The 27,082-nt window shown below is 34.9% G+C and overlaps 1 protein-coding gene, 2 long non-coding RNA genes and 1 other non-coding gene across 5 annotated transcripts; 2 read left to right on the top strand and 2 right to left on the bottom strand.

The window, feature by feature from the left end:
• Positions 1-243: 243 nt before the first annotated feature.
• TRNAD-GUC lies at positions 244-315 on the bottom strand. The gene has a single exon. It is a non-coding gene; the product is annotated as a tRNA-Asp (tRNA).
• A 60-nt stretch (positions 316-375) lies between these two features.
• LOC110935719 (NAD(P)H-quinone oxidoreductase subunit U, chloroplastic) lies at positions 376-15,770 on the top strand. 2 transcript variants are annotated; one of them, XR_002589354.2, is made up of 6 exons: positions 376-728; positions 1,360-1,421; positions 2,492-2,581; positions 2,665-2,817; positions 3,358-3,527; positions 15,704-15,770. XR_002589354.2 is itself a non-coding variant. In XM_022178074.2 (5 exons), the coding sequence occupies exons 1-5, from the start codon at positions 461-463 to the stop codon at positions 3,451-3,453; spliced, it is 669 nt and encodes a 222-aa protein (XP_022033766.1). In that variant the 5' UTR covers positions 376-460; the 3' UTR covers positions 3,454-3,611. The 2 variants fall into 2 exon arrangements, 1 of the variants encoding a protein (XP_022033766.1); XM_022178074.2 differs by lacking the exon at positions 15,704-15,770 and having other exon boundaries at positions 3,358-3,611.
• Positions 15,771-16,251: 481 nt separating this feature from the next.
• Positions 16,252-20,046, top strand: LOC110934361. Its single transcript, XR_002588268.2, has 9 exons — positions 16,252-16,512; positions 16,613-16,799; positions 16,895-16,960; positions 17,044-17,136; positions 18,062-18,175; positions 18,252-18,335; positions 18,414-18,566; positions 18,674-19,358; positions 19,656-20,046. It is a non-coding gene; the product is annotated as an uncharacterized LOC110934361 (long non-coding RNA).
• Positions 20,047-20,944: 898 nt separating this feature from the next.
• LOC110935721 lies at positions 20,945-24,673 on the bottom strand. Its single transcript, XR_002589357.2, has 9 exons — positions 24,454-24,673; positions 24,167-24,353; positions 24,006-24,071; positions 23,830-23,922; positions 22,793-22,905; positions 22,633-22,716; positions 22,402-22,554; positions 21,610-22,294; positions 20,945-21,312 (listed from the first exon to the last, which is right to left on the bottom strand). It is a non-coding gene; the product is annotated as an uncharacterized LOC110935721 (long non-coding RNA).
• Between the last annotated feature and the right edge of the window lie 2,409 nt (positions 24,674-27,082).

Below are 27,082 nucleotides of genomic sequence, written 5' to 3'. Positions count from 1 at the left end.
GAACATGCCTCCATTGACCCTCATGTAGTTCCGTCACTGTACACCATCGATACGAAGTTGAGATTGATTCAAGCTTTAGTGAAAATGTGGAGTGTTCAAGACCCTGATTCCAATACGAAGTTGAGATTGATTCAAGCTTTAGTGAAAATGTGGAGTGTTCAAGACCCTGATTCTAAGTTTGATCATAATGTCAAATACGGTTTGTTCTAACATGAAAAAAACCAAACTGTTAAAAAAAAAAAACGCCGTTGCCGGGGATCGAACCCGGGTCACCCGCGTGACAGGCGGGAATACTTACCACTATACTACAACGACAACTTTCGCTTATACTTCTTGATTATGTTAATTATACACACCAAACAATTTCGTAAAACGACTGGTGGTCATACGCTCTTGCGTTATCTCCTTGCATAACACTCATGAACCACCATAACAGAAAAGTTCCCACCAGTTCATTGCCATGGCGACCGCCACCGCTTTTGCCACTACCACTACATACCTCGGCCGCCATCATCCGGCTGTCGTAACAACTTTTTCGAGCAATTGCATCAGTTTTGGTACCAAACCAGTGGTTAAGTTTAGTGTCCGGAGTTCGGCCGATGATGCATCATCATCTCTGGCAGCTGCCCCAGAAGTAGAGTCGACGGAAGAGAGCTCGATTGAAGTACCAAAGGGACCTCCTTCGTTGATCTCTGCTCTTAATGTTGAAAAAGCTCTTAGAGGAATTGGTACTCCTTTTGGTTTTGTTTGATTTCTTATTAGTTTCGGTTTCATAATCGATTACGTTCACGTTAGTTTATCAAACATGTAGAATAGATACGCCGCTGATGCTATACATAGTATGTATTCGCAATGTCATACAGCCTAGTAATTACTCACCTAGTGCCACCTATTGTCTGGCACTAGGTGAGTAAGCTGTATAACATGGTGAATGGTCAAATCAATCATTTAAAACATTATGAATTGACATTTAATCAGTTTTTGAGACATTAAAAGTTTAGCAGATGATTAAGGGTGTCCGGAGTGGTGCGGCAAAGGGGTGTGGCAAAGGGTTTTGCCGTGCGGCAAGACCGCCGCCGACACCCTTTGCCGCGCGGTCTCATTGACGCTCGGTGTAGGCTTGCCGAAGTGGTGAAGGGAGGTATGAGAGAGAGAGGGTAATGTGGGGTGGGGTCCATTCCAATCTCAACTAATCACATTTTTTTCCTTTTTTTTAAATAGTTTACCATTTCACCAACTGTCTAACCATTGCCAACACTTTTAAGCATCGTTTACCACTTTGACATGGCACACTCTCATTGGTTGATTTTTTAGTTTGCCACTCCTTACACCCTAATGAAGATTCTATTTAGAGTGCAGCCATTACAGATGTAGATCACTATGGCATTCTAGGTCTGAAAAAGGGATGTTCAGATGACAAGGTTAGTTAACATCTTCACTTATGCGGTTATGCCACTTTGATTTTGATTTCCATTACAGGGTTAACCAGCTCGCTTTAGTAGTTTTTGAAGCTTGAGTTGGCTCCACTCATTTAGTACTTGTTAATATTATTAATTAATTTAAATGCATTTGTAATTATTTTATATATAATTATAGTTAGAATTTGTAATATACTTATATATAGTGAAAAGTGTAATGTACAATATGCTTTATCGTACGAGATTTGAAGTTCACACGTAATAAACTTCAATCGCATGTTACAAAAAACGTCACATGTTGTATGAAAACAGAAATCGCATGTTGTATTACAAAAAAATCGCATGTTGACAATATTAAAATCGCATGTTGTGTAAAAAAATCGTACGTTATAAAGAAAAACTCGCATGTTGTAAGTAATTCAATCTCGTACGTTAACACAAATTGTACATTAACCAACCCCTTTATATATAAAATATATCATTTAGTATTTTATTATAATTTTCTATAAAGAATCATTATTATGTATGTAAATGTATATTTGATACATAACATTATTTAAAAAGGGGTAAGTTTAGGCTTATGAGTTTACTCAAGCTCCATACATAAAGCTCGGACTCGATATGGGCTTATTTTTTAGGCTCGAGCCGGGGCTCGGGCTCAGCATTTAAGGGGCTGGGAGGGGCGCCCGACCCCCTGAACTTTTCGCTCAGTAGTGTTGTACATGTAGTTTTCGTATAGAAATTTTTTGGTATATACGTTTTCGACCTCCCGATTCTATAGAAAATTTTGGGTATATACGTTTTCGACCCCCCCCCCCTCCCCCCGACGAAAACTTCAAGCTTCGCCACTGCTCGGGCTCATATATTAAACGGGCTTATTTTTCAGCCTCAAATTAAAGGCTCAAGCTCGCTTAAGAGCAGCTCTATTCAAGCTTTTAGCGAAGCCGATCTCGAGTAGTTCACGAACTACTTGCCTTGGGTTGATCACATCCCTCGATTTCACTCCATTGTTGACCCTCTTCTAACTTCAAACACACATTCACTGCTTATTGAATTTCTGGTATATGTTCCAGGTTAAACCAGCATATGATGTAAAGCTTGAAGAGCTAATGAACCAAGGACTGGAACAAGAGGAGATAACCAAGAAGCTTGATCAATTAAAAGTTTGTATGATTATAAGAAGTTTCGGTTAATGCACACCAATTGTTTGATAAAATGTCTTTTTTATGTTTCTATTGCATCTCAGGAGTCATACTCAATCTTGTCATCCGTGGAAGAAAGAAGACTCTATGACTGGAGCCTAGCTAGGAATGAAAACGTGGATCGATATGCTTGGCCTTTCGAGGTTGATACTAATGAAACCAAAACCGTATTTTCACCTAACGATCCTCCACAACAGGTAATCTATGAACCCGTCTGTCGTTTTATTTCAACGTGTTTACTTAATACTTAAGAATGGTTTGTTGAGAGTGTTGTTTTAACTCAAACGGGTCGAATTGGTCAAAGAAAATATGTTACCTATAGTCAAACTGGTTTCATCAGGCTAAACGGGTCCAATAGGGTTTGTGGGCTAAACGGGTTGAATTACGTCTAAGGTGTAAAGTGTAGTTTTAATGGATACAACTTTGTATATCTTTTTATTCAAACATGTAAATTGTAGAAAAAGAGTTCGTTTTTAATCATAATTAACTTTTTAAAGTGAAAAAAAAAACATACTTGTGAGTCAACCCATCCAATCTGACCTGAACGCATTTTAACCCGTTACGCCTATCATTAATTCATTGACATAAACGTATTTTAGCCTGTTATACCACACCAGATTCTTTGGAAAATATCACTTTAGCCCGTGATCTTGGATCCAAAATAGCCCATTTGATGAAGGGTGAAATGTAGAAAATAACTTGTAACTTGTGCTCAACTGGTTGTACTCATGTTACAGGAGCCTGAAAATGTTGAGCCAACAAGACTTGTGGGATACTTTCTACTCACCTGGATCATTTTATCCGTCACATTGTCCGTTGCTTTTAATCGCTAGATTGGTCAAAGTTTGGGGAAATGTAACAAAATATTTATTAAGATATGTTTTGTTAACAAGTCTTTTCATATAACATGTCTAATGATGTACTAGTAGTAGTCTCGATGATACTTGATGTATTTTGTGTGCTTGAATTTATGCTTGATTGTTCTTGAGAATGTCGGGTGGCGATATCTAGCATCTTGCTATATGTCGTTTTTAACCTCTTCACATGGTGGAAATAAAAGTGTTTTGTTGCTGTTCAAAATATATATATATATATATATATATATATATATATATATATATATATATATATATATATAGGGGAAGGTTCATTGGGGAACACTAAAAAAGTGGGGAACAAGGGAACAAGGGCATTTTTGTCCAAAAATAATATCTAATTACTTCCAGCTTTACAAACAAAATCCATCCACACTTTGAAACCCTCTAATTACTTCCAGCTTTACAAACAAAATCCATCCACACGTTGAAACCCTAGCTTCTCTCTGAGTCACCGTCATACACCGCCACCATCACCACCATACACCACCACCATCACCACCACAATACGCCACCAGCATCAGCGAACGCAAACATTAAACACCACCAGCAACAACCACTACGATTTAATAGAAGGTCTAGCACCATCCATGTACGATTTTTCAGATTTCGGCTGAGATTTTTCGAATCTACATTAATAATCTACATATTATTCAGATCTGCTTGCGGAAAACTATTACAAAACTTTAGCTGGTGCCGATTTTGACTGAGATCTATGCAGTATTAGTTTCTAGGGTTTCAGATCTTAAATCTCAGTTTAAGGTACCATTTATTTGTGATTATCAATTAAGTTTTATTTAACTTAACCTGATTATATGAAATTATGATTATGTCGATTTATGTTTCTGTTTTGTAGCTTTTTTAGAAAAAAAAATGTTTTAACATGTTAATAATTTTTAATTAAATTTGATTTATATAGAGATGTGTTATATATAACATTCTATGTGCGTTTCATTCTTTTCATTGATTCTTTGCACTTTAAGGTATCATTTATTTGCGATTATCAATTAAGTTTTATTTAATTTAACCTGTTTATATGAAATTATGATTATATGTAGATTTATGTTATTGTTTTGTAGCTTTTTTTAGAAAAAAAATTGTTTTAACATGTTAATAATTTTTAATTGTTTTATTTAATTTAACCTGATTCTTTTCATTGTTTCTGTTAGTAGATTTATGTTTCTGTTTTGTAGCTTTTTTTGGTTATTGTAGTCTCTAAACTGATTGGTTTTTGGTTAATTGGCCTTTGTATTTGAACAATATTGTTGAATCTAGCATATGCTCCATGATCGAAACTAATATCTGATGCATCTTGAGTGTATGAGGTTCTAGGAGGAAATATTGGAGCATATTTTATTCGGTTGGTAAATTAGGGTTGTCTTATACCTGGTTGTTGCTTCACATTCTTCTAATAATTTGAAGTTGAACTATACCTGAACAGTTGAAGATGTATTATAACATGATAATTTTGTAATTTGCAGATACTCCTTGATCCAGGCTGACACCTGATGTGTCTAGAGCATTTGAGGTTCTAGGAGACATATTGGAGCATATTTTCTTCAGTTTGCATAGTGATGAGAAGAATTTACAATTTTGGCAAGCTAGAGCAAAGGATTGTAAGGGTCAATGGGGTGGGTGTAGGGAAGGCATCGGTGAACAGGTTTGCCGCGTGGTAACACTGCTGCCGACCCTCACCACCCCGGTGATTGAGTAAAGAAGCGGTGAGTGTTTACCGCAATGACTCAAAGACTGAAGTAATTTTAGCCCTTTATCCAACCTGCATATCTTTCATTTCCATTAATAGGATACCGTCATTATTTACTGTCTTATTTATGCTAAAATTGAAAATCAGGAAAAGAAAGGGTGTTCATAGAGGTAGCTCGTGTTCTCCAAAAGTTGAACACACAGAAAAAGTGATCAACGGAGCTAACGAAACTGTCTCAGCTTGCCTCTATGTGTCACTTGGTTCTTCGTTCTGATAACGCGGATGGATGGGCGTGGGGGCTGCAGGATATTGGGCTGTTTTCGGTGTGCAGTCTCAAAAACAGGTTGTAGTCACTGAAATACAGACCTCCGGATTATGTGTTCAGTAGTGGGTCCTAAAAAAGTCTCAAAAGTCACTAGGAGGAAGGTATAAAGGGCAGGTTACCTACAGTGGAAGCACTCGCAAAAAGGAATATTTTCGTGATTTAGGATTTATGTGTCTTATGTGCGGATGCAATTGAATCGTGTGAACACATATTTGTGTCGTGCTCTTTCGTGCAAAGTTTGTGGCAAATCATCTCTCAGTGGTGCAAAGGTTCAATCCATCTATGCATTTCGTTTCCGAGATCTATTGCGGCTGCACGAATTTATCCAAGGCACAAAGAAAAAAAAAAAGAAAGCTTTCTATGCTGTTATTTTAACAGGAATATGGTGTGTTTGCCAATTGAGAAACGATATTGTTTTCAATCAAGCCGGGGAGGTTTCATTAAAGAAGTTTGTTGAAGAGGTAAAGGCCATGGGCTTCAGAGGGGTGAGAAACAGATCTAAGAAGCATTCAATTACGTGGGATCGATGGAAAACATTTAATGTGTTTGATGCTGGATGATGGAGGCTGCGCGCTTTTTTTTTTGTTCTTCGTTCTTTGGTCTAGTTTGGCTCATGTGATGTAAATTGGCAGATAACTCTGTTCTGGTGGGTGTATGTTTTGATCAAACATGTTAAAATAATTTTTGTACGATAAACTTTAACATGTTAAATGAGAGTTTGCGTTGATCAACTAGGTGCGATTCAATTTTATTTAACCAAATTACATATTGAATTTCGGCCTAGAGTTCAAAATACTTAAATAAAGTTTTGTGTGTAGTCTATGCAGGCCCAAAATAATAAAATAAATTAATTTAACATGTTAAAAAAAGTTTCAATTAATCAACTAAACTTGATTTGACTTTATTTGAACAAACATATTAAAATAAGTTTTATACAATAAACATTAACAAGATGAAAGGTTGACTTGTTCTACTAGGTTTGATTTAAATTTATTTGACCAAATTATATATTAAATTCTGGATAAGAGTTTAATATACTAGAATAAAGTTTTGTATGGAGTTTATGCGGGCTCAAAATATTAAAATAAATTAATTTAACATGTTAAAAAAAGTTTGCTTTGATCAACTAAACTTGATTCGACTTTATTTGACAAAACATGTTAAAATAAGTTTTGTACAATAAACTTTAACACGTTAAATAAGAGTTTGCATTGATCTACAAGGTTCAATTTAACTTTATTTGACCAAATTATAAATTAAACTTTGGATTAGAGTTTAAAATACTAAAATAAAGTTTTGTGTAGAGTATATGCTAGCTAAAAATATTAAAATAAATAAATCTAATATGTTAAATGAGCATTTACATTAATCAACTAAACTCGATTCGAATTTATTTGACCAAACATTTTAAGATAAATTTTGTACGATAAACATTAACATGTTAAATGAGAGTTTAAATTGATCAACTAGGTGTGATTCAACTTTATTTAAACAAATTATATATTGAATTTTGGCGTAGAGTCCAAAATATTAAAATAAACTTTTGTGTGTAGTTTAAGCGGGCTCAAAATATTAAAATAAATTAATTTAACATGTTAAAGAAAAGTTTGCATTGATCAACTAAACTTGATTCGACTTTATTTGACCAAACATGTTAAAATAAGTTTTAACCAAATTATAAATTAAAATTTGGATTAGAGTTTAAAATACTAAAATAAAGTTTTGTGTGGAGTTTATGCAGGCTTAAAATATTAAAATAAATAAACTTAACAAGTTAAATGAGCGTTTACATTGATCAACTAAACTCGATTCGAATCTATTTTACCAAACATGTTAAGATAAGTTTTGTACGATAAACTTTAAAATGTTAAATAAGAGTTTGCAATGATCAATTAGGTGCGATTCAACTTTATTTAACCAAATTATATATTGAATTTCGGCGTAGAATCCAAAATATTAAAATAAAGTTTTGTTTGTAGTTTTTGCGGGCTCAAAATATTAAAATAAATTAATTTAACATGTTAAAGAAAAGTTTGCTTTGATCAACTAAACTTGATTCAACTTTATTTGACCAAACTTGTTAAAATAAGTTTTGTACAATAAACTTTAACACGTTAAATGAGAGTTTTCGTTAATCTACAAGGTTTGATTTAACTTTATTTGACCAAATTATAAATTAAATTTTGGATTAGAGTTTAGAATACTAAAATAAAGTTTTGTGTAGAGTTTATGCTGGCTAAAAATTTTAAAATAAATAAATCTAACATGTTAAATGAGCATCTACATTGATCAACTAAACTCGATTCGAATTTATTTGACCAAACTTGTTAAGATAAGTTTTGTTTGATCAACTTTAAAATGTTAAATGAGAGTTTACGTTGATCAACTAGGTGCGATTCAACTTTATTTTACCAAATTATATATTGAATTTCGGCCTAAAGTTCAAAATACTTAAATAAAGTTTTGTGTGTAGTTTATACGGGGCTCAAAATAATAAAATAAATTAATTTAACATGTTAAAAAAAACGTTTGCATTGATCAGTTAAACTTGATTTGAATTTATTTGAACAAACATATTAAGATAAATTTTGTACAATAAATTTTAACATGATGAAAGGTTGACTTGTTCTACTAGGTTCGATTTAAATTATTTGGCCAAATTATATATTAAATTCTAGATAAGAGTTTAAAAATACTAAAATAAAGTTTTGTACGGAGTTTATGCGAGGTCAAAATATTAAAATAAATTAATTTATCATGTTAAAGAAAAGTTTGCATTGATCAACTAAACTTGATTAGACTTTATTTGACCAAACATATTAAAATAAGTTTTGTACAATAAACTTTTACACGTTAAATGAGAGTTTGCCTTGATATACAAGGTTCAATTTAACTTTATTTGACCAAATTATAAATTAAAATTTGGCTTAGAGTTTAAAATACTAAAATAAAGTTTTGTGTAGAGTTTAGGCTGGCTAAAAATATTAAAATAAATAAATCTAACATGTTAAATGAGCGTTTTCATTGATCAACTAAAGATCTGAAAATTTATATGCAAAAGATCTGAAAATTTTAATTTTTTTAACTTGTTAAAAAAAATTATGGTATATTTCACATGTTAAATAAATGATTCCTCGGTTTTCAACTTTTTTTGTGTTCCCCACTGAACTCAGCCCTCGTTCACTATTTTAAAAGTTTTTTTTTTAATTTTTCTAAGTTTTTGCATATGGAGATGTGTTGAAGCCATTAAAAAAAAACTATTAATGTTAAAAAAGAAATTGTTGCCTTTTTAAAATGTTTTTAAGTATTAATGTTTTGTGTGAAGTCTATGGGGCCTAAAAATAGTAAATTAAATAAATTTAAAATGTTAAATGAGCGTTTCCATTGAACAACTAAACTCGAATTGACTTTATTTGATCAAATATGTTAAAATAAGTTTTTTAATATTAACTTTAACATGTTAAATGAAATTTTGCATTGATCAATTAGGTTCGATTTAACTTTATTTGACAAATAATATATTGAATTTTATATTGTAGTTCAAAATATTAAAATAAAGTATTATATGGAGTCTAGGAGGCCTCAAAATATTAAATTAAATAAATTTAACATGTTAAATGTTTGAACAACTAAACTCGAATTGACTTTACTTGACCAAACATGTTAAAATAAGTGTTTTACGATAAACTTTAACATGTTAAATGAAATTTTGCATTGATCAACTAGATTCGATTCACCTTTATTTGACCAAATTATACATTGACTTTCGGATTCTAGTTCAAAATATTAAAACAAAGTTTTGTGTGGAGTATAGGCGACCTCAAAATATTAAAATAAATAAATTTAACATGTTAAATGAGCGTTTACATTGAACAACTAAACTCGAACTGACTTTATTTGACCAAACATGTTACAATAAATTTTTTACGATAAACTTTAACATGTTAAATGAAATTTTGCATTGATTAACTTGGTTCGATTCAACTTTATTTGACCAAATTGGACATTGACTTTCGGATTGTAGTTCAAAATATTAAAACAAAGTTTTGTATGGAGTCTATGGGGCCTCAAAATATTAAATTAAATAAATTTAACATGTTAAATGAGCGTTTGCATTATACAACTAAACTTGAACTGACTTTATTTGACCAAACACGTTAAAATAAGTTTTTTACGATAAACTTTAACTTGTTAAATGAAATTTTGTGTTGATCAACTAGGTTCGATTCAACTTTATTTGGCCAAATTGAACATTGAATTTCGGATTGTAGTTCAAAATATTAAAACAAAGATTTGTGTGAAGTTTATGGGGCCTAAAAATAGTAAATTAAATAAATTTAAAATGTTAAATGAGCGTTTCCATTGAACAACTAAACTCGAATTGACTTTATTTGATCAAATATGTTAAAATAAGTTTTTTAATATTAACTTTAACATGTTAAATGAAATTTTGCATTGATCAACTAGGTTCTAAGTTCGATTCAACTTTATTTGACCAAATTGTATATTAAATTTCGGTTTAGAGTTCAAAACATTTAAAAGTTAGTTTTGTGTGAGAATGGATTGGTAGAGTTTAGGGCATTTGCGTAGCATGAAGAAGAAAATGGTGTCTATGCCGGCTCAAAATATTAAAATAAATAAATTTAACATGTCAAATAAGATTTTGCATTGATTAACTTGATTTAATTCGGCTCTATTTGACCAAATTTTATAGTGAATTTCGGATTAGAGTTCGAAATGTTAAAATAAAGTTGTGTGAGGATGGGCATTTGTGCAACATGAAGAAAATTGTGTCTATGCTGGTTCAAAATATTAAAACAAATACTTTTAACATGTTAAATGAGATTTTGCATTGATTAACTAGATTCAATTGGACTTTTTTTTTTTACCAAATTGTATATTCAATTTCGAATTAGGGTTCAAAATGTTAAAATAATGTTTTGTGTGAGGATGTATTTTTGTAGGGTTTTGGGCATTTGTGTAGTAATAAATAGAGTCTATACAGGTTCAAAATAATTAAATTTGCATTGATTAACTTTACAATGACCTCACCATGGTGCAAAGAACTCAACCAAAACTACACCAATCAAATTTTCAACCTAAAAAAATATTACAATTAGTTACCAATTAAAACTACACAATTCGCGTTGATCAACGAGACACACCCTTCTGTCCTCCAGATTAGCAACACCGTCATCAACTTCATCTTCATCTTCGTTGTCCTGCTCAGCAAACACTTGTTCTTCAACATCAGCATCTTCGTTAGCTCCACTTAGTTTGCCTCAAATATATTTACTTTCACTTTAAATTTATTTGAGCCAAACCAAGCCGAGCTAACGAGCAAGCCAGCCTTGGCTTGGGCTTGACTCGGCTTGTCTTTTTAAGGGATATGTTCGCACTTTGCACATGATCAACCGCACTTGACACCTGTATATGTTGGTCACAAATCAGAAACTACATTAAAACAAAAATCAAAATACAGTTTGCTTTGATAACACTCATCATAATCGCGTACACCAATCAGGACACCAAGAATCACAAGACCATTTAAAGCATACCTATATGAAATGGTTGACAACTTTCTTGACTATAGAAGGTTCATGAGGTGTTTTAGTGAAAAGATTTAAGAGGTTTAATGTGTTTGAATACACCTTGGATGAATTTCAGCCTGTTTGACATGCTAAACCCGTTTTTAATTTAACTAAAATTAGTTAGCTTACCTGTTTGACCCATCAATCCATCATATTATAACATAATCCAAATTGACCCGTTTATACGTCAACGGGTCAAAAGTACTCCCCTAAATATAACAATCATACAAAAGCCTTTATTGTGTTATTACCTTAGTTAATCGTTGTACCCGGGAGGCTGCAGCATCATGCACAACAACTATATCAGATCCAACTTCCAACACATCCTCCACCAGCAATGCATCACATTCCCATTTAAAAGAAAATGGTAGATGTGGAAAAATGGACGGGTCAAATGGGATGGGTAATGGGTCAAAAGGTTCGGGTTAGATTGGGCCAAAACAGTTCTTAATCTAAATTTAATTGGGCAACTATCACAGGATAGCTAGCTGGTCTATTTTGTAATTATGCTCAAATGTCCTAAACTGGTCATTTTTTTTGCAATAGCTGGTCTATTTGGCAATTTAGTGAAGGGCTACCTCAGTAATATTCTATAATATTGTTCATCATATCGGAAACTAATTTTACAAAAATTGTCATAGTACTATTATCATCAGTTCAAAAAAGTAGTCCGTTCATTAAAAGGGGCTATTTTGAAATGTATATATATCCCATTTCCCTTTTTTATATACATACATGTTTTGAAATGCATAGTACTTTTGAAATGTATAAAGCTTATAAAGCAACCTATTGAATGATTTATTGAACTGGATAACAAATATTTTCTCAAGGAAATACAAACACTTGGCTGTAATGTTTGATGTATAAGAGCAATACTGCACTTGAGAGTTATCTTACAGATCTATACTTTGGTTGGTTAGTACTTTTGCTCGTCTGGATAAGAATACACCATATTTCTTGCAGATTTATACAAGTACGCTCAGTTGTATATACTATTCCTGGGTTAATATGGCTTTTGAACAACTAGATATTTAACTACTGTTACAAATAGGGGTGTAAACAAGTCCAAAGGCTCGAGAGCTACTCGTCATTGGCTCAGTTAAAAGCTCGAATGAGCCGAGCTTTAATGAGCCCAAGCCCAAGCCTGAAATAGAGCTCGTTGAGTTATTGAGCCTGAGCTCGAGCCTGGAATACAAAGCTCGTTTAGGCTCGCGAGCCTAAACGAGCCCAAACAAAATTTTATTTTTGAAGCGATATTGATGATAACAGTGACGGGCCGAGCTCGGGCCCAGTTTTGGCACATTTAAGCGATATTGAAGCGAGCTCGAACCAAGCTTTTAGCTCGTTTTAGGTTGTTTTCAAAATAGCTTGAGCCGAGCTCGAGCTTTGGGTTTTACTCGCGAGCCGAGCTCGAGCTCAAATAAGTTGGCTCGAACTGAGTCGAGCTCAAGCTTCAGAAAAACATGGCGAGCCGAGCTCAAGCCTAGTCGGGCTCGGGCTCGGGCTCGGCCCGGCTAGTTTTTAAAATTGAATCTTCTTCAAATCGACTTGTTCTGACCCAAACCGATTTCGGCCAGAAGCCATTTTGAGCCAAACCTAGTTTGGTTAGAACTCATTTTGACCTGAACCAAAACGACCACTTATTAACACGATAAATACTGACCCAAATACATTCTGACCGACACACCGCCCAACCCGACCTTACCATTTTGCCAGGTGCATAGTTGAAATAAAAACTTTTCTGATACAACACCGCGATGGAGCTGGTGTCAAGAAAGAGAGTTGGTCAATGTATTGCAGAGTCCCCGGAGATATAGTACGGCGGCACGTCTGGGTCTGTTGGGTGTTAAACACAGATTACGGGCAAATTCGTTAAGTCTCAAAAATAAAGGCTGTTAAACGGTATGGTTGAGTTTTCACATTTAGAACATACGTAGTTCAGAATGTATTGGCAGAAATAAATAGGTTACCTTCTATTTGAATTCAAGAACACCAATCAAAAGCTGGTAAGTACCTAAATGTGAACATGACAACTGAATGATCTCTTTGAACCGATAGTGATTATCAAGTACATAAAGGAACCACATAATAAACAATTACAACCACATTTCTTTTCTCATTTCCAATCTTAGTAATTCACATCAATACCATGTCTCTGGAAATTTTCTACATCAAAAGTACGTTATATTTTCGTGAAACCTACAAACCTTCAAAATTTTAACTAACCACAATGGAGGTCAAAACAGTAACATGGAACCTCCATAGATAGTTTTCGATTGTAGACACTGGTTTGTTTAAAACTTGTAGAATTATTTGTTTAACATGCAAAACTAATATGTTTTGGATGTAAAGTTATGTAACCTGTAATATGGAACCTCTATAGATAGTGTTTTCGATTGCAGCCACTAATTTATTTAAAACTTGTAAAATTATTTGTTTAACATGTAAAACTTTTATATTTTGGATTTAAAGTTATGTAAACCTAACCTGCTTTGTTTCAGACAATTTAAATTTTGTAAATCATGTAAAACTAATTTGTTTTAGATGTAAAAAACACATTTCACAAACAATACATCATAAAAAAAAAACAAATTGTTATTGTTGTAGAAACATGTTACTAAACAAAAGTTCTAGTCGATTTGGAGGTCAATTTTGCATTCAGCAATAGTTCAAATTACAATTAGGTTTAACTTGTAAAAACTATATAAAAACTTCGATCGTACCAGTCCTGTTGCATCTTCAACAAATTGATATGTGCACCTTCTTCATAATCTGGAATATGTAATCGGAAACCGTAAACAACACGGTGACGGTGATTTCTAGGTCAGATTCGCCACTGCCGGAGGTGGACACATGAATGACGAATCGTCTACTGGTTCCGTTGCCTCCAACGGGAAACGGAAAGGTGCAATTGACAACCAAAACGGTGTAGACAAGTCCGTACCGTCACTTTCCGGCGACGGTGACGTGCGACGGTTATATTGTCATGATTCGCCGGTGTCTAGAATGGAGGAATGGACAGTTAAAACAAATCAGACTTTTTTATTCCGATTATACCCTTCCGTGTGTTTTTAAACTATGAGATATCAATTAAATCACACCCGTTGATTTTTTTGATCCAAAGGTTAAGAGATGGGTTCCCTGGTTCCCCACTTTTTTGGTGTTCCCTAATGAACCTCACACTATATATATATATATATATATATATATATAGGGTAGGGTTCTAGAGTGAACACTAGGTTGAGAGTGAACTGTGTGAACTAATCTGGGCCATTGGATTACATCATCTAGAGATTTTTAAACAATGGAAAGATTGTAATTATAATGTTGTAACTCCCCTTTAAAATAAATGACAGAAGGATATTTGTGTCTTTTGTAAATTGCATTTATTAAACAATATAATCAAAATCCCTAAAATCTCGCTAGTTTCCGTATATATAATATACATAGTTGTTAGTGTATACACATGTGTATAGTCTTGCTTGTATCAGTTTATACAATATACACAGCTGTTAATTTATACACCTGTGTACAGTCTGGCTAGTATCAGTTTATACAATATACACAGCTATTAGTTTATACACATGTGTACAGTCTTTTATACATCTGTGTATTATATTCAGAAACGGTTACATATGTGTATGTTAACAACATATGTTATATTAGGCATGCACACGAGTAGATTCATATAAAAAATATGAAATTAATGAAAATGAAACACATCACATGTATGCAAAAATAAATAACTTCAACACATTCAAAAAAAAATAATGCCCAAAAATAATTACAATTTCAATCTCAGAGAAATTTCTTAATGTTTATTGAAAATTATAAAAAGTTAAAAACAACGTATTATGATATCTATATATACGAATAATAAAAGAAAAACAATATTCAAGTTAAAATTAAAACAAAATCTATGGATAAAGAAATAATGGAGAAATAATTAAATATGAGAGAGAGAGAAATAGAGTTAAGAGATGAGAAAATTAAGGGATTTTAATTAAATATACTTGGGTAATGTCAATCTTACCCTTTTAATCTAAAAAATGATCAAGGGCCAAGATAAGTTCACTTTGTTCACTCTCAAGAAGTTGTTCACTCTTGATCCTAATCCTATATATATATATATATATAGGGAGCCGCTAGAATGAAAACCAACTCGAGTTGTAAGAACCGCGAGAACTACACCCCACGGGTGGGCGTTCACCACGATTTTTTTTTACAACTAGATGTGTAAATTATAAACACAGCCGTAAAAAAAAAATTTTAAACGCCGCGGCCGGGGGGGGGGGTAGTTTTTTACACCACAAGTTTGGTGAAAAAAAAAAGAAAAAAGAAAAAAAAATTAAAAACACCAAACTTGTGGTGTAAAAAACTACCCCCCGGCCGCGGCGTTTAAATTTTTTTTTACGGCTGTGTTTATAATTTACACATCTAGTTGTAAAAAAAAAATCGTGGTGAACGCCCACCCGTGGGGTGTAGTTCTCGCGGTTCTTACAACTCGAGGTGGTTTTCATTCTAGCAGCCCCATATATATATATATATATATATATATATATATATATATATATATATATATGTAACATGTCTAATATTTAACATTAACTGATTTAAACTCGGGCATCAATTGTCAATATTGGCGTTAAAATAACCGTCAGGTGTTAGCTCACACACTCTTTCATAGTTGATAAAAAACTCCCATTACGAATAAAGGTTAATATCTGGCTCACTAATCTCAATCTCATAACACAACATGAAGGTATACATCAGTCCTCTATATATAGTCCCAATCAACTCTAGGGATGTTCAAATTGCTCGACGGTAGAGACTCGTTCGATGCTCGATCGAAAAATGTTCGGAATTTGCTCGTTCGATTCTGCTCGATTGAAAAGGCGCTCGGTTCGGTTTGAAACGATCCAAGCATGAGCAAAGGTCCGCTCAGTTCGGTTCGACTCGATTGGCTCGAATTATTTTTTAATATATATATATATATATATATATATATATATATATATATCTATACTATATTAATAAGCATATCCAAAGCACTTCTTAAGGTCATATAAATTCCCTTAAAACACCCCTAAAGCATGATGTACAAGTCTTTTAAGCATCAGAAATATTCACTTTCCACTTATACCCTTTCCCCTGAACTAAACACGCGGACACACACAAACTAGGGTTTCAGATTTCAAAACATTTCAAAACGCCGCTTCCCTACTCCTCTCTCTCTCTCTCTGGCGATTCAACGATTTCACCAGATCTGCTCCTCTCTTTCTGGCGATTCAGGAACGATTTCACCAGATCTATGAAGTTTCAACAGATCGATAAAGATTCTGACCTCCTGGTTCCGTTTTCCAGCTTTTATTGGCGTTTTGCAACATTCGTCAAGGGTAACTGACACCGTCCTTTTGATTCTGAACACTATTTCTTCATGTATTCACTGGATTTTACTTACGTTTGTGTTTTAAGATGGATTTTCGTTTTTTGTAGGTCATGGTTTGAAGACTAGATCTGGTGAAGAATAATAAGAATACTCGGAAGGAGACAACAAAATCATGGAGAAGAATCAGATCTCGGTGGTTGGAGTTCCAGATGCGATTCCCGTCAAGTATATTGAGGTGACCGAGGTTTTCGACTACTGATCTATTTCTGCACGTATGTTCTTCAGACAATCAAGGTAAGGTTCTTTCATTTTGAGTTCGTATTTCTGGTGATTTTGTGGTTTGGGGCACAGATCTAGCAAAGGCAGATTCATGTTATTTGGGTTTTAAGGTTGTTGAGGACTAATGAGGCGATTCCATGTGATGGTATGGTAGAGAAGTAATACATCTGCTACAGGTACAGTTTTTGATTTTAGTTAGGGCATTTTAATTAATTTTTATCTTCTTCATGTGGTTTTTTTGTTTGTACACTTTTTACAGGGTATGGAAAGGCTACTTTGTTAAGAAGGGTCTTAATTATGCCCCAAAAAGAAGGAAGCCTGCCACCGGTTTAAGAAGAGAAAATCTGCAAAGGTATTATAATGTCTTATTTTAATCAATTAAGTGATTGATGCTCTTATTATTGAAGGAAAAACAAGATGCTCAAATGCTTATGATACTTGCATTTTCTATTTTGTTTTTCAAGTGGCGAGTTGAAGATCCTGTGTTATCCTTACTTCTGATTGTTGTGATGCTGTGTGGGGTTCTCCTAATTCATTTAGTGACATGTTAATCACTACTTTATGTTCTTTTCAGTTAACCTTTGTGGTATTGGAGGCATTATACGTTTGATGTAGTCCACAATCAATTTTGCTTAGTTTTTTTCGAGTTTTTTTGTTTTGGTAATGGATTTGTCCTCTGTTGATTGAGTTTTAAGTGTCCACTCAGCAATCGGCCTGCTACAAGTGGATTAATATCACCACTTCTGGCGAGTTTAATGACCTTTCCTGTTTTCATGTCATTTGATGATTAAATTTTATTCGTTATGATTTACATGTGGTTTATCATTTGCTGTTCTTGTATTTATTTGTTTTGCAATGATCTGGTAATCTCATGATTCATGTTTTACCTTTGTCCCAATTTTGGTGGTTTCTGGACCTGATCATGTCTTGACTTGGTCCCATATGACCTTCCCTTCACTGAATTTTGTTCCCCAGTTTACCATACCTGTTACCTTGATTCCATGGTTCAGTATGTTCATATTATCATTGTATGTATGGTAGTTTCTGGTGTAGCCTATGGCTAGAAAGATAGTCGCCTTTTTCTTCCTGTGCTATCGCCTAATTTTGGATTCTGGAATTACATACAAGAATGGGTTGACAAGCTAGGAAAAGATATTTCTAGCTTTTTTTTTGTGCTATCTGTTAATAACTCTTTTCACCATCTGTTCTTTTTTAGAAGCTAATTTGGAGTTTTATTGCATTGTTCAGTTTTGTTTATTTTTAATCTTCTTGTTTAGATTGTGGAGATTCTTAAAGATCATACATCTTGGTTTCGAGACTGCCAGAATCTTGAAGTTTTGACGATGTTACCTGCTGGAAATGGTGGAACTATTGAACTTGTTTATATGCAGGTGAATTTCCATCGTTTCTACATTTATTTTATTTTTCGGTTAAAACGGATTAATTGATCTTCGAATTTGCATTCAGGTCTATGCTCCAACCACACTGGCTCCAGCACGGGATTTCTGGACTCTCAGATATACTACAAGTTTAGAAAACGGTAGTCTTGTGGTAAGTTTATTCAACCATTCGGCATTCACTGTAATCATCTTTTAGAATCTAATTCTAATGCATAAGTTGTTCTTTAAGGTGTGAGAGAGGTCCCTTTCTGGCTCTCTTTGGTCCGGTTAACAGTTTGAATGTCGATGGGAATCTTGGAGGTGATCAGAATCAACGAATTGGATGTGTGGCACTTTTTGGGTGTGTTTGGTTGCAGGCTTTTGTAGTCACATTAGAAACCAAGTAAGTCACCACCACATTTTGTGCTCATTTCAACTTTTTTTATTCTAATTATCTGTTTTTGCATGCTGCATAATGATGTCACCACTTGTCTAATGTGATGTGTGCAGCTCATTTACAATATTGCAACACATTGCCATATGGGGGAATTTAGTAGTTTACAACTGGATTGTGAGCGCATTGCCACGGTCTGGGATGTACACCATCATGTATCGCCTGTGTAGACAGCCGACTTACTGGAACACCATGTTTGTAAGTAATCCACCCTTTATTATTTGTTATATTGTTTGGTAATCATTATTTTTTTATTAACATATTTTCGACATCTACATTGCGTGAGACGCTGCCAAATCATGAATCCGTATGCAAAAAACCAAGTGAATTCAAGAAAAACTGCAATTCTGCTGACGTGTCGCATCTGAAGCTGACCTGGCGTAACTCGATGACATGGAAACAAACTGGAAGTAGACTCAAATGCAGGGTACTAGATGTTAAAAACACCGATGCTTTCTTGAAATGGCGATTGTTTTAGCTTGATGATGTGATTGAAGCACAACAGTTTGATAGAGAGATCTTGAATGCTATATTCGAAGTGGCACGTGAAATGGAAACGATTGAGAAAAAGTCATGTGGGAATCAAATCTTAAAAGTCTTTTTAATGGCTACTCTTTTTTACGAGCCTTCGACGAGAACCAGGCTTTCGTTTGAGTCAGCGATGAAGCAGTTGGGTGGTGAAGTTTTGACAACAGAAAATGCGCGTGAATTTTCATCTGCTGCAAAAGGAGACACTAGAAGGTAATTATTAGTGGTGTTTGGGTCGGGTGATGAGTCAAAACAGGTTTGGGTTGTAATGGGTCATTTTTAGTACGGGTCAAAACATGTTGGGTTGACTGGTACACAACTTTTCTTCATTCTTTGGTGTTTTTTATAAATAATTAATGCGCGTAAATCAACCCACTAGTGAGTAAATGGGACGAAATTGCCACCTTCATATCATTAGTAAATGGGACTAAATCAACACACTAATGAGTAAATGGTTTGTGGGTTGGGCTGGTCCGGCCCGTTTTGACGAGCAATGTGATTTTGGTGCAGTTTTGATGGATATAGAGCAATGGTTGAAACGTTTCTAGATGTGGAGGTAACGGGCTTGGACTGATACGGTCAGCCTATAAAGGTGAGTGGTTCGGGCTGGCAGGCCTGAATATTATAGCACGAGTGTGATCATCTAGCAGGGACTTTGTATGTTGACAAGATGGTTAAACAGACGTTTATGACTACAGTTGCCTTTAGCTAATGGCTGCCCTAAGCCTGACGTTTGATAGCATTATAGTTGGATGTTCTTGCCCGATGTACTGCAATTTATGCAGATTTTGTAGGATGAATTGTATTTCTTCTGGATCGTTATTTTAATTGTGTCTAAAATCATATCTATAAGATTATTAATTTAGTTAATTCCAAGTAAAGGAAAATACATGTTCATGTGTTTTCAATCCGACAACCCGACCCAACCAGTTTCACCCGTCCTAAAAATCACTCGTGTTGATTTGCTAGAAATAAATAACAATCTTTTTAAATGGTCGTAGATTGCTGTTGATGTATTTTCAAAAATTAAAATAATGAACTATTTAAAAAATCAGTGCTATAAAATATGCTTCAAACAAGAAGACTAACAGAAATGCTATAAAATACATTACGAGTAAGTTGTTATCGCCGCCGCATCGTACGGGTTTTCTACTAGAAAATACCTACTGGGGGCACACTGTTCAGCACTAGAATACATCCTTTTAAAACTCTTTAAATCCCCATGATCGGTTTTGAAATTACTTAACTGAAAATTTAGATTTTAGTTATGACCCAACTGAAACTGAACTGAACCTTCCCATGCACACCCTTAGAATTACTAACAAGGTTGTATTTTCCTTTGCATCGCTAATTCTCTTGTTAGTAATTCTAAGGGTGTGCATGAGAAGGTTCAGTTCAGTTGGGTCATAACTAAAATCTAAATTTTCAGTTAAGTAATTTCAAAACCGATCATGGGGATTTAAAGAGTTTTAAAAGGATGTATTCTAGTGCTGAACAGTGTGCCCCCAGTAGGTATTTTCTAGTAGAAAACCCGCACGATGCGGCGGCGATAACAAATTACTCGTAATGTATTTTATAGCATTTCTGTTAGTCTTCTTGTTTGAAGCATATTTTATAGCATTGATTTTTTAAATAGTTCATTATTTTAATTTTTGAAAATACATCAACAGCAATCTACGACCATTTAAAAAGATTGTTATTTATTTCTAGCAAATCAGCACGAGTGATTTTTAGGACGGGTGAAACTGGTTGGGTCGGGTTGTCGGATTGAATACACATGAACATGTATTTTCCTTTACTTGGAATTAACTAAATTAATAATCTTATAGATATGATCTTAGACACAATTAAAATAACGATCCAGAAGAAATACAATTCATCCTCTACAAAATCTGCATAAATTGCAGTACATCGGGCAAGAACATCCAACTATAATGCTATCGAACGTCAGGCTTAGGGCAACCATTAGCTAAAGGCAACTGTAGTCATAAACGTCTGTTTAACCATCTTGTCAACATACAAAGTCCCTGCTAGATGATCACACTCGTGCTGTAATATTCAGGCCTGCCAGCCCGAACCACTCACCTTTATAGGCTGACCGTATCAGTCCAAGCCCGTTACCTCCACATCTATAAACGTTTCAACCATTGCTCTATATCCATCAAAACTGCACCAAAATCACATTGCTCGTCAAAACGGGCCGGGCCAGCCCAACCCACAAACCATTTACTCATTAGTGTGTTGATTTAGTCCCATTTACTAATGATATGAAGGTGGCAATTTCGTCCCATTTACTCACTAGTGGGTTGATTTACGCGCACTAATTATTTATAAAAAACACCAAAGAATGAAGAAAAGCTGTGTACCAGTCAACCCAACATGTTTTGACCCGTACTAAAAATGACCCATTACAACCCAAACCTGTTTTGACCCATCACCCGACCCAAACACCACTAATAATTACCTTCAAGTGTCTCCTTTTGCAGCAGATGAAAATTCACGCGCATTTTCTGTTGTCAAAACTTCACCACCCAACTGCTTCATCGCTGACTCAAACGAAAGCCTGGTTCTCGTCGAAGGCTCGTAAAAAAGAGTAGCCATTAAAAAGACTTTTAAGATTTGATTCCCACATGACTTTTTCTCAATCGTTTCCATTTCACGTGCCACTTCGAATATAGCATTCAAGATCTCTCTATCAAACTGTTGTGCTTCAATCACATCATCAAGCTAAAACAATCGCCCTTTCAAGAAAGCATCGGTGTTTTTAACATCTAGTACCCTGCATTTGAGTCTACTTCCAGTTTGTTTCCATGTCATCGAGTTACGCCAGGTCAGCTTCAGATGCGACACGTCAGCAGAATTGCAGTTTTTCTTGAATTCACTTGGTTTTTTGCATACGGATTCATGATTTGGCAGCGTCTCACGCAATGTAGATGTCGAAAATATGTTAATAAAAAAATAATGATTACCAAACAATATAACAAATAATAAAGGGTGGATTACTTACAAACATGGTGTTCCAGTAAGCCGGCTGTCTACACAGGCGATACATGATGGTGTACATCCCAGACCGTGGCAATGCGCTCACAATCCAATTGTAAACTACTAAATTCCCCCATATGGCAATGTGTTGCAATATTGTAAATGAGCTGCACACATCACATTAGACAAGTGGTGACATCATTATGCAGCATGCAAAAACAGATAATTAGAATAAAAAAAGTTGAAATGAGCACAAAATGTGGTGGTGACTTACTTAGTTTCTAATGTGACTACAAAAGCCTGCAACCAAACACACCCAAAAAGTGCCACACATCCAATTCGTTGATTCTGATCACCTCCAAGATTCCCATCGACATTCAAACTGTTAACCGGACCAAAGAGAGCCAGAAAGGGACCTCTCACACACCTTAAAGAACAACTTATGCATTAGAATTAGATTCTAAAAGATGATTACAGTGAATGCCGAATGGTTGAATAAACTTACCACAAGACTACCGTTTTCTAAACTTGTAGTATATCTGAGAGTCCAGAAATCCCGTGCTGGAGCCAGTGTGGTTGGAGCATAGACCTGAATGCAAATTCGAAGATCAGTTAATCCGTTTTAACCGAAAAATAAAATAAATGTAGAAACGATGGAAATTCACCTGCATATAAACAAGTTCAATAGTTCCACCATTTCCAGCAGGTAACATCGTCAAAACTTCAAGATTCTGGCAGTCTCGAACCAAGATGTACGATCTTTAAGAATCTCCACAATCTAAACAAGAAGATTAAAAATAAACAAAACTGAACAATGCAATAAAACTCCAAATTAGCTTCTAAAAAAGAACAGATGGTGAAAAGAGTTATTAACAGATAGCACAAAAAAGCTAGAAATATCTTTTCCTAGCTTGTCAACCCATTCTTGTATGTAATTCCAGAATCCAAAATTAGGCGATAGCACAGGAAGAAAAAGGCGACTATCTTTCTAGCCATAGGCTACACCAGAAACTACCATACATACAATGATAATATGAACATACTGAACCATGGAATCAAGGTAACAGGTATGGTAAACTGGGGAACAAAATTCAGTGAAGGGAAGGTCATATGGGACCAAGTCAAGACATGATCAGGTCCAGAAACCACCAAAATTGGGACAAAGGTAAAACATGAATCATGAGATTACCAGATCATTGCAAAACAAATAAATACAAGAACAACAAATGATAAACCACATGTAAATCATAACGAATAAAATTTAATCATCAAATGACATGAAAACAGGAAAGGTCATTAAACTCACCAGAAGTGGTGATATTAATCCACTTGTAGCAGGTCGATTGCTGAGTGGACACTTAAAACTCAATCAACAGAGGACAAATCCATTACCAAAACAAAAAAAAACTCGAAAAAAACTAAGCAAAATTAATTGTGGACTACATCAAACGTATAATGCCTCCAATACCACAAAGGTTAACTGAAAAGAACATAAAGTAGTGATTAACATGTCACTAAATGAATTAGGAGAACCCCACACAGCATCACAACAATCAGAAGTAAGGATAACACAGGATCTTCAACTCGCCACTTGAAAAACAAAATAGAAAATGCAAGTATCATAAGCATTTGAGCATCTTGTTTTTCCTTCAATAATAAGAGCATCAATCACTTAATTGATTAAAATAAGACATTATAATACCTTTGCAGATTTTCTCTTCTTAAACCGGTGGCAGGCTTCCTTCTTTTTGGGGCATAATTAAGACCCTTCTTAACAAAGTAGCCTTTCCATACCCTGTAAAAAGTGTACAAACAAAAAAACCACATGAAGAAGATAAAAATTAATTAAAATGCCCTAACTAAAATCAGAAACTGTACCTGTAGCAGATGTATTACTTCTCTACCATACCATCACATGGAATCGCCTCATTAGTCCTCAACAACCTTAAAACCCAAATAACATGAATCTGCCTTTGCTAGATCTGTGCCCCAAACCACAAAATCACCAGAAATACGAACTCAAAATGAAAGAACCTTACCTTGATTGTCTGAAGAACATACGTGCAGAAATAGATCAGTAGTCGAAAACCTCGGTCACCTCAATATACTTGACGGGAATCGCATCTGGAACTCCAACCACCGAGATCTGATTCTTCTCCATGATTTTGTTGTCTCCTTCTGAGTATTCTTATTATTCTTCACCAGATCTAGTCTTCAAACCATGGCCTACAAAAAACGAAAATCCATCTTAAAACACAAACGTAAGTAAAATCCAGTGAATACATGAAGAAATAGTGTTCAGAATCAAAAGGATGGTGTCAGTTACCCTTGACGAATGTTGCAAAACGCCAATAAAAGCTGGAAAACGGAACCAGGAGGTCAGAATCTTTATCGATCTATTGAAACTTCATAGATCTGGTGAAATCGTTCCTGAATCGCCAGAAAGAGAGGAGCAGATCTGGTGAAATCGTTGAATCGCCAGAGAGAGAGAGAGAGGAGCAGGGAAGCGGCGTTTTGAAATGTTTTGAAATCTGAAACCCTAGTTTGTGTGTGTCCGCGTGTTTAGTTCAGGGGAAGGGTATAAGTGGAAAGTGAATATTTCTGATGCTTAAAAGACTTGTACATCATGCTTTAGGGGTGTTTTAAGGGAATTTATATGACCTTAAGAAGTGCTTTGGATATGCTTATTAATATTGTATAGATATATATATATATATATATTAATAAAATAACTAGAGGCGCATATTAATAATGTTTGGCCCAAGATCTAACTAGAGCCCATTTAATTATAGAATTGAAGGCCGATACCAATAGTAAATTGTCTAATAATCCTAAGTAGTTGAGTAAACATGTCAAAATACCAAAATGTGAACCGTCGATCGATACTAGTGTCAACCCGCCATTCACTTCAGGACTACATAATCCTAATTAAAACCCCGCATCCACCATCATTATTCGAATTCTCCGTCGCCAAGACACCAACTCCCTAAGGCTTTGCTTCAATTGATTCATTCGATTTCAGACTTGTCATAGATCAAAGGCCTGCTTCAGTTGATTGACGATTCATCTTTCCACTCAGATGATATCTGTAGAACCGGTTGAATGTTTTTTCTATTCCTTGTTATTTCGTAAATATATATATATCTGTGTTCTAATTGGACGAAACCTTAGGGACAAAAACTGCATATTGCTCCAAAAACTAACAACCCCATTGTCAATTTTCCATTTGTTATGCGACGCTCGATACCCGCTCGACTTTCGTTCCAAAAATACTCGGATCGAAAGGCGCTCGTTCGACGTTGGCTCGATTGAAAAACCACTTGGTTCGATTATGTTCGGTTTGTAAATGAACTAAGCACGAGCAAAGGTCCGATCAGTTCAGTTCGACTCATGAACAACCCAAATCAACTCTTTACAATAATGACTAACTAATACAACTGGCATAACTAACTATATATACAACTCTCATATATATAAATACTTACAAATATGCCCCTTCAAACTGAATGGGAGCATCCACGTGGAGCTTAGACTGCAGGCTGTCAAAAGGAGCACCAGACAAGCCTTTGGTTAAAAGATCTGTAATATGAAGTGTAGTAGAAACATACCAAACATGTAAAAACCTGCCAAAACCATAAAATACAAATCATTCTCTAAGTGTTTGGTGCACTGATGAAACATCGGGTTGACCGCAAGATATGTAGCTCCAATATTGTCACACAAAAGAGATGGTGGAGAAGTCATCGTAATCTGCAACTCATGCAATACAGATATAATCCATCGTAACTCAGCAAATGTACGAACAAGAGATCGATACTCAGCCTCAGTATTCAACATAACAACTGTATGTTGTTTCTTGGAACTCCAACTAATGAGGTTGGGCCCAAGAAAAACACAATAACCTGTGGTAGAATGTCGATCATCGAGACACCCAGACCAGTCCACATCACTATAAGCATGCAAATCAACACAAGTAGACCAGCATATATATAACCCATGAGAAATGGTACCCTTAAGAGACCGCAAAATCCGTTTGACAGCAACCCAGTGTCGATCAGTAGGTGTCTAAAGAAACAATGACACCCTACTAACCGCATAAATAAATAGAGTTGCTGAGATAATTGTCAACACAAGATACTGTGATATACCAACAGATTTCGGATACACAGTAGGATCAGATAACGGATCACTAGTGTGCCGAGAAAACTGTCTACTTGAAGAGACAAGAGTAGATAAAGACCGACAATTGGCAAGACCAGTACGTTGTAATAGATACATTAAGTACTGTTGCTAAGATAAGTGCAACACATCCTCAGAAAATGTAGCGTGAATACCCAAAAAATATGATAACTGTCCCAAATCCTTGAGCGCTAACTGAGAATGTAAGCACCCAATCAATTAGTAAAGAAATTAGAATAGCTTCCAGTAATAATGATGTCATCAATATACATTAAGACATAACAGAGTATCGAATCCTGACTGTAAACAAAGAGGGATACGTCTAAAAGGCAATGAGAGAAACCACCAGCAAGCAGAGTGGTGGATAGCTTGGAAAACCAAGCTCTATGAGCCTGCTTCAGGCCATAAAGAGCCTTCCGCAGACGACATACATAATGAGGTTTGGATGCGTCAACAAAATTTGGGGGTTGTGTCATATACATAGTCTCAGAAAGATCCCCATGTAAGAAAGCGTTATTGACATCAACCCGACTGACGTGCGTGCGTGTGGTTATATTTTTAAGATATATTTTAGCTCCTTTTACTCGCAAATTCAAGTTTTAAATTTATAAAACACGATATACTACTATCACTCTACACACGTTAGGGCAAGTGCACCCACCGCGGATGTAGTATAGTAATGGCAAGATACCGAGGTCGTCCAAGGACACAAGAGCTTTTAATAGCGGCTTATCGTTAACGTCTAATCTAATCAAAATTTGATAGAAAAGGTTTTA

This window comes from Helianthus annuus, chromosome 3 (assembly GCF_002127325.2).
Source record: "Helianthus annuus cultivar XRQ/B chromosome 3, HanXRQr2.0-SUNRISE, whole genome shotgun sequence".
Taxonomy (NCBI): Eukaryota; Viridiplantae; Streptophyta; class Magnoliopsida; order Asterales; family Asteraceae; genus Helianthus; species Helianthus annuus.
Note: the sequence above shows the minus strand (reverse complement) of the source record. Positions and strands in the feature narration are given on the sequence as shown.

Coding starts and splice junctions, on each gene's coding strand:
- LOC110935719 (XM_022178074.2), top strand. CDS start 461: ATGGCGACCGCCACCGCTTTTGCCACTACCACTACATACCTCGGCCGC. Junction 1,422..2,491: donor AGGGATGTTCAGATGACAAG/GTTAGTTAACAT, acceptor TATATGTTCCAG/GTTAAACCAGCATATGATGT. Junction 2,582..2,664: donor AGAAGCTTGATCAATTAAAA/GTTTGTATGATT, acceptor ATTGCATCTCAG/GAGTCATACTCAATCTTGTC.